The sequence below is a fragment of the Talpa europaea genome (genome assembly GCF_964194135.1).
Source record: "Talpa europaea genome assembly, chromosome: 4".
Classification (NCBI taxonomy): Eukaryota; Metazoa; Chordata; class Mammalia; order Eulipotyphla; family Talpidae; genus Talpa; species Talpa europaea.
The window spans coordinates 48097576-48117961 of record NC_140070.1 but is presented as its reverse complement, the minus strand read 5'-3'; the positions used below and the strand labels follow the sequence as shown (position 1 = coordinate 48117961).

At 33.8% G+C, this 20386-nt stretch overlaps 1 protein-coding gene across 1 annotated transcript in view; it reads left to right on the top strand.

Moving 5' to 3' along the window:
* Window positions 1-255: 255 nt before the first annotated feature.
* The window catches only part of STAG1 (STAG1 cohesin complex component), a gene marked incomplete at both ends in the record, with an annotated part of 263904 nt that continues 243773 nt past the window's right edge, over window positions 256-20386 (top strand). Inside the window, 2 exons of the mRNA XM_084232404.1 lie at window positions 256-284; window positions 6271-6373. Of these exons, the coding sequence (XP_084088530.1) occupies window positions 256-284; window positions 6271-6373 (132 nt within the window). The remainder of the gene's footprint in view (window positions 285-6270; window positions 6374-20386) is intronic.

Here is a 20386-nt window from a genome sequence, read left to right as displayed (position 1 = left end):
TGGAGATAGAATAGATTAAGTGTTGCTGGGAAAATAGCTAGATGTTGGAGGGGGCAGGCCTTTATAATGTTGGTGTGTATCAGTTTACATTATACACTTTAAATATTTTACAGTTTCAGCTATTATAACTCAAAACTGGAAAAAAAGTAAATTTTTTTTTTTTAATTAACAGGATTGCCTTTGAGGTTATTTTGAAAGTTTTGAATTACACAGCACTTGATGCTATTGCTCCATTGTGGAAAGACCTCTCCAGCAATGATTACTTCAGAGATACCAGTGTTACAGTAAGTACAACAGTTTTCTTTCATTTTTGAAAAACATAACTTTTTTTTTAATCCAAATGTTCTCTTTAATGAGACAAATCAAATATGTCCTCTGATATTTGGGCAGTGTGTTTCAAATCAAGAACTCTTAGACTATGTCATTACCATATTCATCCATGGCCCTTGTTATTACACTGTCAATACATTCTGTTATTCAACAAAAAAATATTAAGTTATTATGTCAGGGGTTCAGGGGTTAGCAAACTATCACCCATAGTCTGAATCTAGCATGCTTTGATTTTGCAAATAACGTTTTATTGGAATAAGCCTTTATTGATTGTTTATAACAGCTTCATGTCACAAGTTGTGATAGTGAATGAATTGCCTGCAAAACAATTTTTTTTTTTTTTGCCATTTGTGGAAAAAGACCCCTATCCTATATTATAGCATTTCTCTAACATCATTTTGTTGCTTTAACACCAACCCCCCAATCCCTCCACCTCCCCTCGATCCTCTAATTCTTTTCACTGATATTGAACTATTTCAATTGCCAAAATTAATATGAAGGGCATACTGGTGGTATTTCATTATATTTGTTGGAGTCATAGGACTGATCTAGTTTTAATTGGGTCTTATGGATTGTTTGGAGAATGTGATTAGTGTAATGGCAAATACTTTTCCTTTTGTGGGTTTCTTCAAGATGCAAATTAGGAATCTGCATACTATAATACATCTATAGCAAATGTTTAGAGATAATGAAAGTGATCAATAGACTATACAGTTACTTTTGCGCTTTTGTCTCTTTTCGTTAATATACCTCTTTTCCAAGAGACCATATTTGCCTTCCAATTGGTCTCCTGGTCTCCTGTTTTTCTTCCAGAACTTTGAGATGGAAAAGCTATCCAAATAACCTTACCTGCCTGAAAAAACTTCAGTATCATTCCCCCAAATATAAGAGATGCAGTTTATGCTCTTTCTAGTTATTTGCCTTAAGCTTCTTTATTATTCATTAGCTTGAACCACTGAGTTTGATACCATATTTGTAGGTGTCCACATAGTATTTTCTTTCTATCTTTGTTTATTTTCATCTTTCCTGCAATGCCAGCATACCTCTGCTCTTCCTAGCCAACTTAAAAAGTACTTTGGGTTTTAACTGAGGTATCATGACTCTAGTTCTTCTTACTCCTCGCAGTTGGGATAGGTTCTCTTCTTGTGCTGCTATAATGGTCTTCACTTTTTTTTAATTACCATACTTTCTTAGTGTTTCTATTGTTTTAAACTGTACACTCTTGTGCCTTATTTTTGTATGGACTAATCCTAGTACATTGCTGGGGGTCAGGCCCTACAACAGCTTTTTGATTAAATATGAAACAGGTTTATTTAAATAGACTTTGTATTTAAAGATGTTTGTATTGACATGATAGTGCTTAACATCACGTATCTTCTGAGTAACTGATTTTTCCCCCATAAAAATGTAAGCTATAATATGACTGTTATTAGTGGATAGTGATGATTTAGGAGCTGGGTAGATAAACTTTGCATAAACTTTGAATGAAGGTGGTACTTTTGGTCAAGTTGAAATCTGTTAATAAGAAGCATGTATTGGGACATACAATTCTGTGAGGATATTGATAGATGTACTAGTGACATATATTATCTTGCTTAATTCTTCCATCCAGCAATACTGTGCTTTGGAGAGGAAAGGAAATGTGGTGTGTCTCAATATTTGTAAACTTCAGTTTAAATATTTTGAAGTGAAGATCATATATTAAAAACTGATCTCTAAGTTTCCCTAAAAATGTCTTTTATTCAGCAATTCTTAATGTTTTAGGGTTTGTAGGGAAGTGACCTTATTATTGGATCACTTAGATATTATAATCACAAATGGGTTTATAATCTTAGTGCTATTTACTGTTAAGCATTGTTAAATGTTATAAATTTTTACATATTTCTATATTCTGCTACATATTCTAGTACTAAGAAGTATGCTAGACTCTCGGGGAAAAACAGCATGTAGAAGACTCAGTCCTTGTTGCCATGAAGGTTATGCAGGTAGCTATTAATCAAATAATCATAATACATAGATCTAAATTGCCACTGGTGATATGAAGGAAAATTGGAGCTTTTTTTGAGAATGTCAGCACGTGCTTGATTTATTCTACTATTTTAAGATAGTCTAGTTGAAGGGAGTGTTTGAGGGAAGAAGCTGGGAATAGGGTGCTAATTCCATACTGAAGGAATGGCTTTTGCGAGGACCCTGAGATAGGAAGGATATATGTTTGAGGAATGGAAATGAAGTTTTTCCTTCCAACCCCCACAGTTGGGCATGTAGATTGACTTGATATAAGACTTGTGAGTGGGATGGGACTGTATTACATAGGGACCTGCTAAACCATGTTAAAAGTTTTGAGTATTTTTTCTTAGTAGTGTTAGAATCTGTTGTAGGGTTTTAAGCATAGGAGAGAAGTAATAAGATACATGTTTAGAACAGAACTCTTATTATAGTGTAGTGATTACTTTGGAAGGGATGAAAGTAAAAGTAAGGATACTTTCTAGGAGTAGAATATTGTAGCATCTAGCCCAGAGATGACAGCTTAACCTAAAATGATTGCAATGGAAATGGAGAGAGGTTGATAGAATTTAGAGAGCTTTACAGGACAAAAAAAATCATTTTTATGTGACTTGATCTGATTCTTCTTTTAGGCGTGTATGTAGTGATCTTATAAATAGGAATATTTACCATTTGCGGGGTTTTTATAGAGCAGTTGTATCTTAAAGAAAGATACTGATGTGTATTACTAGTTTTTGTACAAGAACAGTTATTTCAACTCTGTAAAAATCCAGAACTAGAAACAATCTAATTGTTCATTTAAGGGGAAGTAGTTAACTAAATTTCATGCATATCATGGAGTACCATTCAGGAATCCTAAGTGTTTGTATGGGAAATTTCTGTTTAGAAGTTGAAATACAGAAGTTGATTTATATTTTGAGATCTGTTATCTGTTTATGCTAAAGCATAAAGGTTTGCAATAATATATTGATGAAATTATTAACATTCTGCAGACAGGGTTTGGTGAAGTGAATACTATTCCTTGTATTCTTTTCTATTGCTTGATATTAATTCTGTTTTACACATTTTACTAAACATGCATACACAAACTGGAGTGTTTTAGTTATTTGTTGGAAATAGCTGTCACCTTTTGAGCTGAGTGCAGTTGACAGAATTAGAAAACAAATTGTACTTTTCTGTTCTGTTGGTAAACTGTATTGCTCAAGGATATGTTGGTTTCATTAATGGGTCAAACAAATCCTATATTCTGCAACAGACCTGCTCCTGTAGTTGCCTGGAGATATCTGTAAGCATCAAAAGCACTACTGGATTCTGTCTACACAAGAGAAATATGAAAGCATAATATTTGCATTCTAGCATCTTTACTTGGAAATAGAGAATTCAAGTTTACCTTGAGATCTCCGCCATTTACTAGGTTTGTGCCTGTAGGACTGGATCATCAAGTTTTCAGGGCTTTCATTTCCTCATCTGTAAAATCCGGACAGTAATGTTTCCTTACCAGGCTTTTATGCATATTTATTTTAGAATATATATATCCTGTCACACAATATGTGTTAAACACAGTTTGTTTGGAATATAGTGAGGAGTATAAGCAGTATGATTTATTGTTTTTTAGTAAAGAGTAATAATATCAACTAGATCAGGAATTGACAGACAAAACAATGGTAGTGACTCAGAATTCCCTTTTTGTAAATAAAATATTATTGGACCTAAGCCATCCACATTTATTTTCACATTGTCTTTGGCTACATTCATGCTACTATGACAGTGTTAAGTAATAAATATAGGGACCTTATTATGCCAAACCTTAAATATTTTAGTATTTAGCACTTTAAGAAAATGTTGACCCCTGTACTAGATCACTGTTTTACTTACAATTTTAAATATACTAAATAACCTTTGAAGATTTGCAAGCAAGAAAGTAACTATCGATAAGAATGTTGCTGGCAGTAGTGTCTAGAATGTCTTGGACAGGGTAATAGTAGAAGCAGGCAGATAAGATTATATCATGGAATGGGGATTATGGTAATAATCTTGCAAAAAATGAAAGTTATATACTGAGGACAACTCAGGAGGTACTTATTAGCAGACAGTATAAGAAAATTGATGTGATTTTAAGAATTTGAGTAAGACAGGGTAATGGGGACAATAAATTTGTGTAACAACTTAAAGCACACTTGTTCATTAACATAGTAAATCAGATGATTAATGGTATCAACATGAGCAGAAAGCTAGATAAGTCAGTATTGGATTAGATTTTATATGTATATGGTGAATTTGGGGAATTCAGAGAAGCATGTTCCATTCAGTTTAAAATCTTAGATCAACAATTTGAAATACAGTTAGAGCCACTGATAACATATTGAAGTCATTTGCATGGAAGTTAATGTGTCAAATGTATGAGATCTCCTAATTCAAAGGGAGAATAGGCACTAAAAAGGGGAATGGAACTAAGAGTATTCAGTGAAGCAGATTAAGAAATTATCTTGTGAATTGGGCTTATTTGCTTTGTGCCCTTCCTGTTACTGCAGTTTTATGCCGATTCTTTATAGCACTAGTAGTGTAGAAAGAATTTAGTAACAAAGTTCTTTCTTGTTCATATTATCTATACCCTTTAAGTACTATGCTGGAACCAGCCTGTACTGATGTGAGATCAGATATTAAAGTTCAGGAATTTTATGACCCAATTAAATATAACATGGTCACTATAAAATTTAAATTATACAAACTTCAAATAATATGTGTTCCAGATTCATCACTTCTTAATTAATTTACATATTGCTGTTATTTACATGTTCCGTGCTTTTGAGGTTTTTAATTACACCTATTATATATGTATGGTGGAAATATTTTAGTGGTGTTTTGCTATTGTTCATTACGTCCCAACTCTGTTTTGGGTGGTAACACTTTGATAATGTGAAATTGACTGTAGGAGTGTTTACACCATTAATATTAGCAAACACTGCAGATCAGGACTCAGTTTGTTTTTCAGTTATCTGTAAGTTTAATAAATGATGAGGAAATTGTTAACAATACATAGTGAACTCTTAAAGATACCAAGTCTATAACTACAACATTATGATAGCTGAAAGAAATGAGGAAATACCCTTCTAGTACTTGAAAACTCATTTAATTCAGTAAAGTTGTTGTTCACACTATAGAAGTGTGAAGTTCCAACAGATGTCTTTGTCATTGCACTTGTGTCCTATACATTAAAGTGATCTTGCCTCAGCTGTTTTTTTCATGTCAGAAACCTATTTGTTCATCAGTCATAGGTTAGTCATGGATATGAGAGTTTGGTAAAATTGTCAACATCATTTTATGTGAATCAATTAGCTTGTGTATTTTGTTATTATCATAAATCAAGTTAACAGTATTTTATAACATCACTAAAGAACCAATTCAAAATTTATATTTTACTGTTGTTATAAATTGTATGCCACATATCCTTTATCAGTAGTAACATTTCTATTAACTTCTAACTCCCCGCTATCTGGTGAATCTTCTCACCCCCTCACGACTGGCCTGTACCCCACTTCTTAAAAAAAATTATTTTGATGAGCCACTTGTTAAACATTTACCACCACAATACTGCTTTTCTTGCTTTTATAAAATGAATAAAATTCCTCCCAAGATTTTATCTTTTTATATTAAATACTCTTGAAATTGTTGTTTGATTTATATTTTGTCTGGCACTGCTATTTCTATAGTACTTTCCTCCGCTTTGATTCTCTAGTTGGTGCAATCATTTTACTCATTGTTATGTGATATTAGGCAGGGAGGGTGACATTTTTGATTTACTGAATATTTTTTCTGCAACTGGAAGCATAAGCTATTTCTAATCAGTCATGTAGCAAGAATTAAGGAGAGCAGTGGAACAGAACTATGTTGTATTGCTGAATTTTTTGTACACTAAAATTATATACCATTTTCTAGGGATTCAACTAATGAAGCTACTGCCCATTCAGATGCTGGGAGTGAACTTGAAGAAACAGAGGTCAAAGGCAAAAGAAAAAGGGGTCGTCCTGGTCGGCCTCCAGTATGTATCCTGTTGTTGTCTTTGTTCCTATGATGGTTATTGGATTGATTTGAACTGTTTGTTAATTCTAATACTGCTCATACTTTTAAATATTTCAGTGATACATTAGAGATTCTTGGAAACTTTGCTTTATAAATTGGCTTAACAGAATTCAGAAAAAGGAAATTGATTAGTATTTTATGAGTTTGAGTAGTATCTTTTTTGCCTTCTGTGCTTTTCTTGTTAAAAAAAAAAGGTGGTCCATACGAAGACACGCAGAAGATGATTTAACATGGAATTGAGGTATCTTTAGTTGGAACTTCCCTGGTTTTTAAGATGTGAATATGATTTCTTGTGAGTTCCTAAGTGTACATTTTGGTAACATTAGGTGAGGATTTGGGATCAGTATCAGAATATATTCTCATTGATACATGATGAGAAGTTTAGAAGAGCTCTAGGTACCATTGCTTTGAGGATATCCTTATGTATTCTGAGCATATCAGTCATCATTTTATTTAAAGTGTGCTATAAGCTCTCAATGACAATAGTATAATTGTGTCAAAGGGCTGAGGCTTGTGCTATTCTACACTCACTTTTATGATGTTATTTACTACTAGCGTTTTGTTTTTTTTTTCCCCCTGTTCTTTGGATGTTACTGTGGGAAAAATCAGCTTCCTTTTATAAAAGGTGTAACAGTATAAAGAGTTTCCTATGTAACCATTACTTAGCATCATTAGTTATGAAGTCATGGGCAGTGTTATTTCATTTCACTTCTCCTTCTTTCCTTCCGTTTTTACATTGAAGGTCATCCTAGACATAATTCCATCTGTAAATATTTTAGAATATATTTTTAAACAAGGGCTAACCCTTCCTTTTTAAAGTCTCATCCAACCACAGTATATTATCGTACTCCATGTTAACAATATTTTATTGACATCAACAAATAACCAATTTGAAGTTTATAATCATTTCATGTTATTTTTTTTAAAGGATTTATTTATTTATACATACAAAAACTGGGGTATAGGCCAGAGGTGTGGGGGGGTGAGAGGATTCACCAGAGACAGAATTGGGAGCAGAACAGGCAGATCTACTGAAATACATTGCTGAGGGGAGCAGTGGGCGAGTCGGGGGAGGTCTGCTGCTCCCCGAGGGTTGCTCCCTGGCTGGCCGAGGATCAAACTCATGCTTCAGTGGCTGGCGATAGCTTCATATGTTACGTCTTAACACCTTGTGCTACCAGGGAGGCCCTCATGTTACTTTTTAAATGTAGTTTGTTGGCTTGAGTGATGATGCAAATAAGGCTTACCTGGTTATGTTACTTAATGAATTACACACTCACACACACATGTCTGTTGAGGTGACTTAAAACTTACTTTAAATTGGTGTTCCTTCAGTATTTATCTATTTGCCACAATTTTTAATTAGCATCAATACCCTTTACTTTTTTTGGACAATCTTAAAAAGTTTAGAAGGATGATTTCTCACATTTTCTCTACACTTGTTTTATGCTCCCTTATTTAAAGGTGAAAATGTGTTGGAGAAAGCATGGATTATAATCACTGTTTATACTATTTTCTCAATTTCATAGAAGTGTTTGGTTGTTCAACATTCCTTATGAAAATATTTTGGCAAAATGAGAGTCTTGCACCCAGAGTTGGCGCCTGTTATAGTCCCCCTTATTACTATATGATTTTCTAAAACTGTAAACAAGTTACATTCCTTTTTCTAGGATATGTGGGTTGTAGGTGCAAAAATGGAAACTAGAATAACTTATATGAAAGTAGGAGAATGAACTATCTACACGATTGCTTGCTTGAATTTGTTTCCACTCTTCCCCCTCCCGCCAATTAAAATTCTTCACTTACAAGATTTAGGTTAAGTGCTAACTTTATCTTCAATAAAGCCTTTACTCTTTTTAACTATGAATGAATATTAATCACCTCTTCTGAGGGCTAATGTAATATTCTTTAGAGTCTTTAATTTTGATGTGTCTGTAGTTGTTTCCCTATATTCCATATATACCTGAAAAGGTGTCTGTCTCTTTTGTGGTTGGAAATATTTGATTTTTAGTGACATTGCTACTATACAATCTAATAGGTAAATGATACATGTTTGCCATATATTTACTGAATTGAAAAAATGTTGAGCAGGATTATTCAGTGCCATTCTAAAGACATATCCGATTCTACTCCATATTATCAACCTCATTAATTCACATGACTGTCTACATGTCCACCTAACTCAGTCAGGCCCATTTCTTCATCTTGGAAACAACACAATCTTCTGAGTTTCTGCCCTAGCTTTTTACTGAGTTGATGATACTTTTATAATCCTCACATTAAAACAATGAAAATAGGTCTTATACAGTGAAAAAGAAAATTACAAAGTGTTAATGTGTCTAAGATCACATACAACAAGTAAGTGGTAAGCTAAGATTTGAATTCATACCCTAGCATCCAAATTTATTCTTTCAAGAATAGCAAAATTATCAAACTGCTAATTTATATTGAGAGGTATAATTGTCAGTATGATCAGATTTGAGTAATACTGTAGGTATCTGTTCTGAAAATTGAGTGGATATTTTCAATCAATTGGCTCCATTTTGAACAGTTCCAAAGTTTGAGACATTCTGTTTAGCAGTGGTAATGCTGTTCATATGTTTTGAAATTACTTCATGGATCTCTTATTTTATTCACTTACTGTTAAAACAGCACTCTTTTTATTGTTAGTATTTAAATTCTTTTTATTTTGAAATAATTTTTGACACAGAGGAGTTCCAAGAATTCTACAAGGAATATATTCATTCAGATTATCCAGATGTTGGTTTTTTACTATTTTTACTTTATATTTTTTCTTTCTGTTCGAGACACACATATATATCTTCTATGTATATACAGAATCTATATTATATGCATATGATTATTTTTAACTGAAGGTAAGTTGAAAACATAATGCTACTTTACACCTAAAATACAGTATGAATTTAGAATGGATTTCCTTAAAATCAGGGATGTTCTCCTACACGAGCACAGTACAGTTAAGAAAATAGCATTGACATGATATTTACCCTACACACTTCATTCATATTTTTTCAGTGACCTAAGAATGCCTTAGGCAAAAGGAAAAAAAGTTTTTCTTGGTTCAGGAGCCAGTCCAGGATTTGTATTGCTTTTAGTTGTGCACATAAACACATCTGTAGCTTAACCTGTCTTAGCTAATATTTTATTAGGATTTTGTTCTCTGGTTTGATTTATTAGGATTTTGTTCTTTTTAAGGAAGAACTAGCTTTTCTGTTCTCAAGATTTTTTAACCTGTAGTACCCTTTCTGAGCATGAGAGCTGAATAAAAGGAGATTAAATTTTTACTTTTATGTCTGTACTTTCAGAGATATTGAAAGAATATAGACTGCACAACCAAATATTAGTATCAGGAGAATAGGTTAATAAGTGAACTTATTCATAAAAATTGGATCTTTTAAACTACTTGGTACTCTCAGAATATCATTTAATTATTTTACATTATTTTACAAGTCTCCATAGTATTCTTTACCAACATTTATTATTCCCCTATTTTTAAATATTTATGTTAAAAATTCTTTGTAAGCTGTCACTCAAATTTTGCTCTAGAGCCATACTTTCTATTGTAAATTCTTAAATGTGTTGTTCCAAAGGCATGCCATATATTTTGGAAGGTATGTATTATTAGTTTGCCTTTCACACAGCAAAATATATGCAACTGGCCATCTTACTTGTACTAACGATAATTGTTTAGTCTTTGCTTTTAAAGTACTATAAAATTTCATTATATGTTGTGAAATGTGGTTATTTGTATTTTTCTCTGAAATGCATGTTTATCATTTTCAATACTTGTTATTTTTCTGAAACAAAAATATGATAAAATAATTTTTGTAGCTAGTACCTACATACTTTTATGACTACCTTGGGAATTGTATTTATCACTTGGACTTACCTCTTCAAATGAGTTTGTCTTGTTAATTTTTCACTTTGAATTTCTCTTGTGGACTAGTTCTGACTTCCTTAATTTTGTTACAATATACCATAACTCTTCCACAAACTTAGAATTAAAATGTGGATCACCATTAAATTTCCTCATGCCAAGCTTCTTTCTCTCTCTCCTGTATCTGATGAGATTCCACATCGGGTGAATTTTTGTTTCACAGTAACATCAATGTTTGTCCCAAGTTCCTTTCATAAGGCCTTTCTTTGTCGGTACCTGAACTGCTATCTTCCTTCCTGTAGTCTTTTCCTTTTATAGTCCATCATTTTTAATACTAGGTGATATATTCAGAGAACAAGAGTTACACTTTCAACTTGGGGTATGTTCTTCTAATCTACCTTAAAACACAGTATTTTTTGTGTTTCGAATACCTTTCATTAAGTCAGATATACCTTATTGTCCTTCTGTTTATGGCTTGTGCTTTCCCACAGTTGTTTTGGATGCTAGGTATTATTGGTGACTTAATGACTTTCTGAAATTTTTTCCCTAATGTCTAAGTCCATTAAATCTCACTTGCAGCTCATCTCTTCTGTGAAACTTTCCCTAGTTAACAGTCACTGGAAATAAGCTTGCTTTTCAGGGCATCCAGTCTATCAATTTAAACCAAAGTTCTATGAAAAGTACTTTTTTTGGTGAGCAGTACTTTTTATACACTATAATTCATTATATTGTGGTTATTTGTATTTCTGGTTTTTTTTCATTATGTGTGTAAATATTTTGCCTTAAACTGTCCCAAGTATGTTTATCTACATTATAAATGCTAAGGGGTATTTCACTTTCATACCTTATGAATAAACCCAAGTAAACTATTTTAAGTAAAAGCTAGCATGCTACCAGGAAAAATTAACTATTCAAAATTACTCTAGCCCAAAAGCTATATAGACGATGTCACAATCTAAATTAACAGACATGAGATTTGTTGGGAGGAGTTAGCATATAGAGTCCAGCTAAATAGGATGAATGTGTGAAATAATCGTATTTTCAGACAGCTTTAAATTGCTTAGTATGCAGGATTGTAGAGTGTAAAGTGGGAGCTGGTATGGCAGATGACTGAACAGATTAATCATGGACAGCCTTACAGTGTTTAGAAATAAGAGATTACATAAACAAGGGAGAGATGGGATTAGGTTTGTTGTATAAGGATTATGTGGTTATAGTATTAAAATAGTGGCAACCGAAATAGGACCAAATCCACATCCACATTGCAATATTTTCTAATAAGTTATGAGAAATTGGTGAACTTAATTTTGATAATATAATTTACTTAATTAATACATCTAAAACTGTGATTTTTATCATACAATCAAGTAAAATTATTGAGACATTGTATATACCATTTTCCATACTAAATCCTTACAATGTTTAGGATGTTTTATACTTTACTATATATCTCAATTTTAACTAGCCATATTTTAAGTGCTCAATAAACTACATAAGACTGTAGCTATCCATATCGAACAGTGCAAAGATAGAGAATTAGACATGATCTAACGAGGCTGCCAGGACGCTGACCAGTCATTTGAACATAAATGTTCAATTTGTAGAACTAATCATTAATAAAAAGTCCCTACTTATTTGTCATTCAGGAATTGCAAATTAAGAAAACAATGAGATACTGCTACATTTCTGTTAGAATCACTTGAAATCCAAAACCCTGACAATACCAATTTCCTGGCAAGGATGTGAAGCAAAAAAGAAAACAAAAACGTGCTTTGCTCATGGGAATACAAATGGTACCCATTAGAACACAGTCTGGCAGTTCTGTGTAAAGCTAAATACAGTTTTACATTATCATGTAGTAATGTCCTCCTAGGTGTGGATTTGAAATGACTTGAAAGTGGTATTCATATAAAACCTTGCATGTGTATACTTACAGCAGCTTTATTTCTAATTTCCCCAAAATGGTGAACAGAACGTCTATCATATGTAAATGAATGACAAATTATGGTATAAGCATACAGAGATATGAATGAATTTTAAATGTATATTGTTTGCGGAAAAGATGTTGGTCTAAAAAGACTGCATACTGTATGAGTTCAGTTATATGACTATATATGTCAAAGACAAAACTAGTAATAAATTTCAGTGTTTGCTAAGGGGTAAGGGGAAGGATTGAATGGGTAAGGGAAATACAGGGATTTTTTTAAGGTGGTGAAACTCTTCTATGATACCATAACTGTATATATGAGACACTATACAGTTGTATAAGCCTATTGAACTTTACAAAAATGAATTTTATGAATATGTATTTTCAAAAAACATTTAAGAGGTTGGGAGAATACCAGAATGGAATGTAGACAATAACAGAACAAACAAACTCTAAGGCAAATGTTTCAAACAATGTCACTGAAGGAAGTAGAGTTAGAAAGTTGCTGACTTAAGTAACTTTGGAAATGAATCTGTAAAAAAAACTGTACATAATGCATGCAAGCAATGTAATCTTTGTTCATAAAATTCCTCCCCATGGGGGAATGGTTTTTACAACTCTAATACTACTCTACATGTAAGGGAGCCATGTTTCTTATTGTTGGACTGGGAATTTATTGATAGCATAGGGAAGATTCATCCATGTGGTAATAGATTAGAGTTGGAGATGCTTGTATGAATTTATGTTTAGCTTAATACAGATAACAGATGGTTGCATACAGAAATATTATAATTGTGTGTGTATATGGAATGTATGTATTTGTTTTGTCTTCCTAGGGACCTAGAAGGAAGGAAACCTTAGTATCAAGAAACAAAACCTGGTGTCACACTTTAATCTTTAATATTCTCCAGTTAAACAGTCAGGGCCCCTTGGAATATTGGCTGATTCTGAAATTGGGAAAGGGAATAAACAATGAATCTGGAGTATATTGTCCCAGATTGTAACCAGGTGCTAAAAAAACAAAGACACACAGTGATGGGACTATGTTAGATAGACACTGGAGCCAATTACAAAATCTCCCAGTGATTAAAGGTGAAACAAGTTGAACAACAAAATATATCAACAGATCTTTGAATATGTCATTTTGCTTGACGTTTCATTATAATGTTGAGAGTGAAAAAAATTATTTCCAGCTGGGACCACTGTCTGTAGAGTTTGCGTGTTCTCTTGTGTCTACATGTGTTTTCTTTTCTGGGACCCATCCCAAAGATATTCATGTTAAATTGATATGTCTCATTTTTCTAGCAGGAGTGAATATGGGTTTGTGTGGAGATGGAATCCTATATAGGATTGGTTCCCACCTAGTATACTGAACTGCTGAGATTTACTGTGACTACCCACATCTATGAGCTAAGTGGCTGGAAAGTGAATGAATACAAATTACTGTTTAATATTTGAAGTGTTTGGGTTTCCATTTAGTTTGATGTTGCTTTTGTCACCAGGAATATGCATTAGGAACTATTGTTTATGTCAAATAGCCTATGGTAAAATTGGTTTCTTTTACATCATTTTGCTCTAAGTTGCATTTTCAGGAAGCTGTCAGTGACCTTAGCTGAGAACTGACTTGCTGTAGTGTTGAATTATAATCAAATGTTAGTGAGTGCATATCATAAATGATTGAATAAATGAATATAGACAAACTCCTATATTGAAGAATTCCAAATAATATGTATCAATATTCTCCTCTTAAGGATGAACACAACTGTGCATCTCTTAAAGGTGAAGGCATGCAGTGACTTTCTTCCAAAGGGTACAATAAGGAAAGGGTAGAAAAGTTAACTTTACAGTGGAGAGAAAACTCATAAATACCACTTCAACTAGCTGATTATGGTGATAAATCATGTTGATAATGGTATGTACCCTTTATATGAGGTGATAAAAAAGACACTTTAGCTCTCCCATTTTCCCCTCCTACAACCCTAATTTCAGTTTAACCATGAAAAAAACCTCAGAGAAATCCCAGTTGAGAAATATTGCAGAAAATACTTGAACAGTATTCCTCAAAACTATCAAGGTCACCAAATCCCAGGAATGTCTAAAACTGTAACAAGAGGAGCTTAGAAGACAATGTGGTATTATGGGTAGCGTCATAGAAAAGTAAAAGGTCAGTAGGCAAAAAAATAAGAATATCTGAATCAAATATGGACTTTGGTTAATGTTAAATCACACGACACCAACCTCCAAATGTTCAGTCACCATCTACCACCAACCACCTGGACCCTTCTAACTATTCCAGCCCCTCTTTTCCTCTCAGAGTCTAAGGGTTATTGTTGTAGTTTTGTTTGTTCATTTGCCTTGTTTCTTTTTGTCTTTGAATTTTTTTTCTTCAGTTAAGATAGCAGAAGGGATGATTTATTGCACGTTATATTCAGCCACACCTGAGAACAGAACTAGTCCAGAATGTCACAGGTCCAGGGCAAAGAAACAAAAGGGGCTGGTTTTCTTTTTTCGTTTTTTTTTTTAATTTAATTTTCATATTGCCCATACAATTGCAACTGCCTTATTTTGACCCCAATCCCTCTGCCCTCCCCCCCATAGTGTGTCTCTGGTTTATAGTTAGTTTGTTGATTTTGATTTTTTTCTTTCTTATAGTTATTCTTTTTCCTGGTCCCTTATTTAGGTTTTCTGGATTCCTGCTATGAGTGAGACCATCTGGTATTTTTCTTTTTCTTTCTGGCTTATTTTGCTGAGCATGATCCCTTCCAGCTCCATCCATGTTGCTGCAGATTGCTTGTGTTTATCTTTTTTGATTGCTGAGTAATATTCCATTGTGTATATATACTACATCTTGATCTAGTCATCTATTTTTGGGCATTTGGGTTGTTTCCAAAGCTTAGCTGTTGTAAATAGTGCTGCTATAAACGTAGGGGTGCAGGTGCTCTTTGGAATTGATGTTTCTGTGTCCTTGGGGTAAATACCTAGGAGTGGAATTGCTGGATCATATGGAAGCTCTATCTTTAGTAGGTTAGGAATCTCCACACAGCTTTCCATAGTGATTGGACCAGTTTGCACTCCCACCAGCAGTGCAGGAGAATTCCTTTTTCTCCACAACCTCGCCAACATTTGTTGTTGCTAGTTTTTTTAATGTGCCATTCTCACTGGTGTGAGATGGTATCTCATTGTAGTTTTGATTTGCATTTCCCTGATTGCAAATGATGTTGAACATTTTTTCATATGCCTGTTGGCCATTTGCATTTCCTCTTCAGAGAAGTTTCTTTTTAGCTCTGCCCATTTTTTGACTGGATTATTTTCTTTGTTGTTGTTGAGTCTCATCAGCTCTTTGCAGATTTTTGTGATCAGTCCTTTATCATTAGTGTTGGGTGCAAAAATGTTCTCCCAGTCAGTGGGGTTTCTCTTTGTTTTTGTTATTGTCTCTTTTGCTGTGCAGAAGCTCTTTAATTTGATGGAGTCCCAGCTGTTTATCTTTGCCTTCACTATCACTGCTTTGGGTGATGTGTCTGTAAAGATGTCTTTGAGGTGCATGTCATGTAGTGTTTTGCCTTTATTTCCTTCTATGTATTTTATGGTTTCAGGTCTTATGTCTAATTCTTTAATCCACTTTGAGTTGGTTTTTGTGCATGGTGTGAGGTATTCAAGTTTCATTCTTTTGCACGTAGCGACCCAGTTTTCCCAGCACCATTTATTGAACAAACTTTCTTTGCTCCAGTGCATATTCTTTGCTCCTTTGTCAAATGATAATATACATAGAGAACCCCAGAAACTCCACAGAAAAACTAATTAAACTAATCAATCAGTTTAGTAATGTGGCAGGATACAAAATCAACGCACAAAAATCAGTAGCCTTCCTATACACAGTAAATCTGAAAAAGAAATCAAGAAAACCATTCCTTTTATTATTGAAACAAAAAAAATCAAATACTTGGTAATAAACCTAACAAAAGAAATAAAGGACCTATATAAAGAAAACTAGAAAACACTGTTAAAATAAATAGAAGTAGACACAAAGAAATGGAAAGACATCCCCTGCTCATGGATTGGAAGAATTAACATTATCAAAATGGCCATCCTACCAAAAGCAATCTACAGATTCAGTGCTATTCCAATTAAAATTTCAATGTCATTCTTCAAAGAAATAGAAAAATATTGATGAAATTCATATGGAGCCACCAAAAACCCCGAATAGCCAAAACCCTCCTGAAAAAAAAAAGGGGGAATGGAGTCATCACTCTCCCAGATTTCAAACTATACTACAAAGCCATAATAATCAAAAGTACATGGTATTGGAACCAGAACAGACACACGGACCAATGGAACCGAAAAGAAAATCCAGAAATAAATCCACAGATTTATGGTCAAATAATCTTTGACAGAGAAGGAAAGAAAAGGGACTGGTTTTCTACAAGCAAAGTGGGTTTCTCAAAGGTGGTAGCAGCTGTCTGATGGTGATAGATGTTCTAGATTCATTGAGATACATACTAGAGAGTAGCATGCAGTCCAGTAACTTATACCAATGTCTCTGGCCTCTTGACTGCTTGTTTCTGCTCCTGTGGCTTCCGTGGGTGCTATCAGTTTATTTGGATTTTTGCCTCATCTTTCTTTTACACTTCAGTCTTCACATTCGCTTTTCCCTCCACTTGACACTCATGCGTGGCAGCTTCAAAGAAGGTGATACTTCCGGGCCTCTCCTGGTGGTGTAGCAGTTGAGCGCTGGCTTGCCAAGCTGCCCGCAGCGCCGGTTCGATCCCCGGCTGCTCCCCAGCCACTGGAGGAGGGTCCCACATGGCGCACAGACCTCTCCTGCTGCCCGCTGCTCCCCTCAGCAGTATACTTGGGTCCTTCTGCTTGCTCTGCTCCCCTCTCTGGCTCTGGTGAATTCTCTCACCCTCCCACACTTCTGACTGTACCCAGTGTTTGTATAAATAAATCTTTAAAAAAAAGTATTAAAAAATAAAAAAGGTGATGCTTCCTTGTTTCTTTATGTCCTACATATGAGAAAAATCATGTATCAATATTTCTCTTTCTCCTTCTGATTAATTTCACTTAGTGTAATCCCCTCACATAAATTTTTCATATCCTTTGTGTAAATATATACAAGTAGAATTACTTGGTCATCTTATTTTTAATTTTTGAGAAACTTCCATACTATTTTCTATAGTGAATACACCAGTTTACGGTTCCCACCACATCCTCATAAACACTTACTGTTTCTTGCTCTTTTGATAATAGCCATTATGCTAGTATGAAGTGAAAATCTCAATGTGTTTTTTTTGCGCTTCCCTAGTGGTAAGCAACATCAAACATCTTTTCATGTGTGTTGACCATTTGTATGTCTTTGGTGAAATGCCTATTTAGATCATCAATCCAATTTTAAGTAGGATTATACGGAATGTTTTATTGTTGAATTGTATGACATGTATTTTGAGTGTATGGTTTGATATATTGTTTGCAAATATCATCTCTTATTCCATAGGCTACCTTTTCATTTTACTAATCATTTCTTTCACTGTGCAGAAACCTTTTTAGTTTGATGTAGTTCCATTTGTTTATATTCTTTTGTTTCTCTTGCTATTGGAGTTGAATTCAGAGGCTGGTGTCAAAGAATTTATCACCTACATTTTGTCTTATGATACTTTATTGTTTCATGTCTTATATTCAGGTCTCTCATCCATTTTGAGTTCATGTTATTACATTTTTGAAGATTTATTTATTTATTTTATGCATAATAGAGCTGGGGCACAGGCCGAAGATGTTGGCAGGGGGTTGTGAGAGGATCCACCAGAGACAGAGTAGGGAACAGAACAGGCAGACTGAAATACACTGCTGAGGGGAGCAGAGGGCGAGACAGGAGAGGTCTGTTTTGCCATGTGGGATTCTCTCTGGCCGGCCGGGGATCTAACTTGTGTGCAGAGGCTGCGGATTGCTTCGTAGTGCCTTGCTTAACCTCTTACGCCACCATGGAGGCCCAATTTTGAGTTCATTTTAACACATAGTGTAAGATAGTGATCTAGTTTCATCCTTTTGCTTCTGACTGTCCAGTTTTCCTAGCGCTGTTTATTGAAAAGACTGTTCCATTGCTCTTGGCTCCTTTGCAAGAAATTTGTTGTCCATATATATGTAATTACATTTCTTGGTTCTTGATTTTATTTCATTCAACCGTGTGCCTGATTTTGTTCTAATACCATACTGTTTTTATTATTGTAGCTTGCAATCAGGGTGCATGATGCCTCTGTTTTTGTTCTTTTTTCTCAGGAATATTTTGGCAACTAGAGTTGTTTTATGATTCCACACAAATTTTAGGATTTTTTTGGTTCTGTTTCTGTGAAGAATGCCAGTGACATCATAATAGGGTTTACATGGACTATCTTCCCATTTCTTTGTGTATTCTTCAGTTTCCCTAAACAGCATCTTGTAAATTTTAGTGTGCAGATCCTTGATGCCTTATTAAAATTTATTTCCAGGTATTTTATTCTCTTTGATGTGAAGCAAGTTTTCATCACTTCTTTTTTTGCTAGTTCATTATTTGTGTGTGGAAAAACAACAATTTTTGTGTATTGCTTTTGTACCCTAAATCTTTAATGGATTTATCTGTTATTTTTAACGTTTTTTTATTATTTGGATGTGGACTCTTTTGGGTTTTCTATGTATAATATCATGTCCTCTGCTATAGTTACAGTTAAATTCATTCATGTCCAATCTGGGTACCTTTTATTTCCTTTTTATCTCTAATTGCTCTGGTGATGCCTTCCAAAACTATGTTTAAATATAAATAATAGTGGTTAGAGTGAGCATTCTTGTCTTGTTGCTGATCTTCAAGGAAAAGCTTCCAATTTTTTCCCATTGAGTATGATAACTATATAGACATATATAGACTTTTAATATCTTTAGATATGTTCCTTCTTTGCCCATATTACTTATCAATGCTTTTTATGCATTTGTTGAGATGATCTTAGGATTTTTATCTTTAATCTTGTTGATTTGCTTTATCACATTGATGGATCTGTTATGTTGAATCATCTTGCATCCCTAGAATACAACTTGATCATGGTGTATGATCTTTTATATGTGTTGTTGAATGTGATTTACCAATATTTGCAGGTTGCGGGGGATATTTGTATCTCTTCATCAGATATGTGGTTTGTAATTTTCTTTTTTGGTCTTGTCCTTATCTGGTTTTGATATCAGTGTTTTGTTGGCCTTATAGGAGTTGGGAAAATTCCTTTTGATATTTTTGAAACAGTTTGACAAGAATAGCAAGAGAGCTTAGAATATTTGGTACAATTTTCCAGTAAAGCCATCTGGTCCTGTCTTTGGTTTTTTGGGAGGTTTCTGATTATAATTTTAATTTCTTTACTGTGCTCTGTCTATTTTGATCTTGTGTTTCTTCTTTCACTTTTGGGAGGTTTTCTGATTTAAGAAATTTATCCATTTCTTCTGAGTTGTCTAACATGTCGGTATACAGATGTTCATAATAGTGTTTTATGATCCTTTCCACTTTTGTGGTATTCATTGGAATGTCGTCTTTCATTTTTTATTTTATTTGAGCCTTTTCTCTTTTTTTTAATGAGTCCAGCCAATGGTTTATCAATTTTGTTGACTTTGTTTCCTTGACCTAATGTTATTTATTTAATTTTTGCTTGTCTCCAGATATATATATAGATATTTATTTATTTATTTCTCTAGTGTCCCACTAGTTGTTGAGTAGCATGTTGTTTAATCTCCACATTTTAGTGTTTTTTCCAGTGTTCTCTTTTTGTTTGATTTCTAACTTCATAACTTTGTGGCTTGGAAAAAAATTTGATATGATTCAGATCTTCTTAGATTTATTGAAATTTGTTTTGTGTCCCAACATGTAATCTGTTCTTGAGACTGCTGTTTGTACTTGAGTTGAATGTGTAATTTGCTGCTTTTGGAGGTAATGTTTTGTGTTTATTATGTCTACTTGGTCTAATGTATCATTTAAGACCATTGTTTTCTTTCTGATTTTCTGTTGGAATATCTATCATTTGATGATATTGGTTATTAAAATTGCCCACTGTCTTTGTGTTTCTGTCAGTTTCTCCCTTTAGGTCTTTTAATATTTGTTTTGCATATTTTGGTGCTATGATATGTGCATTTTAGGTGATCAT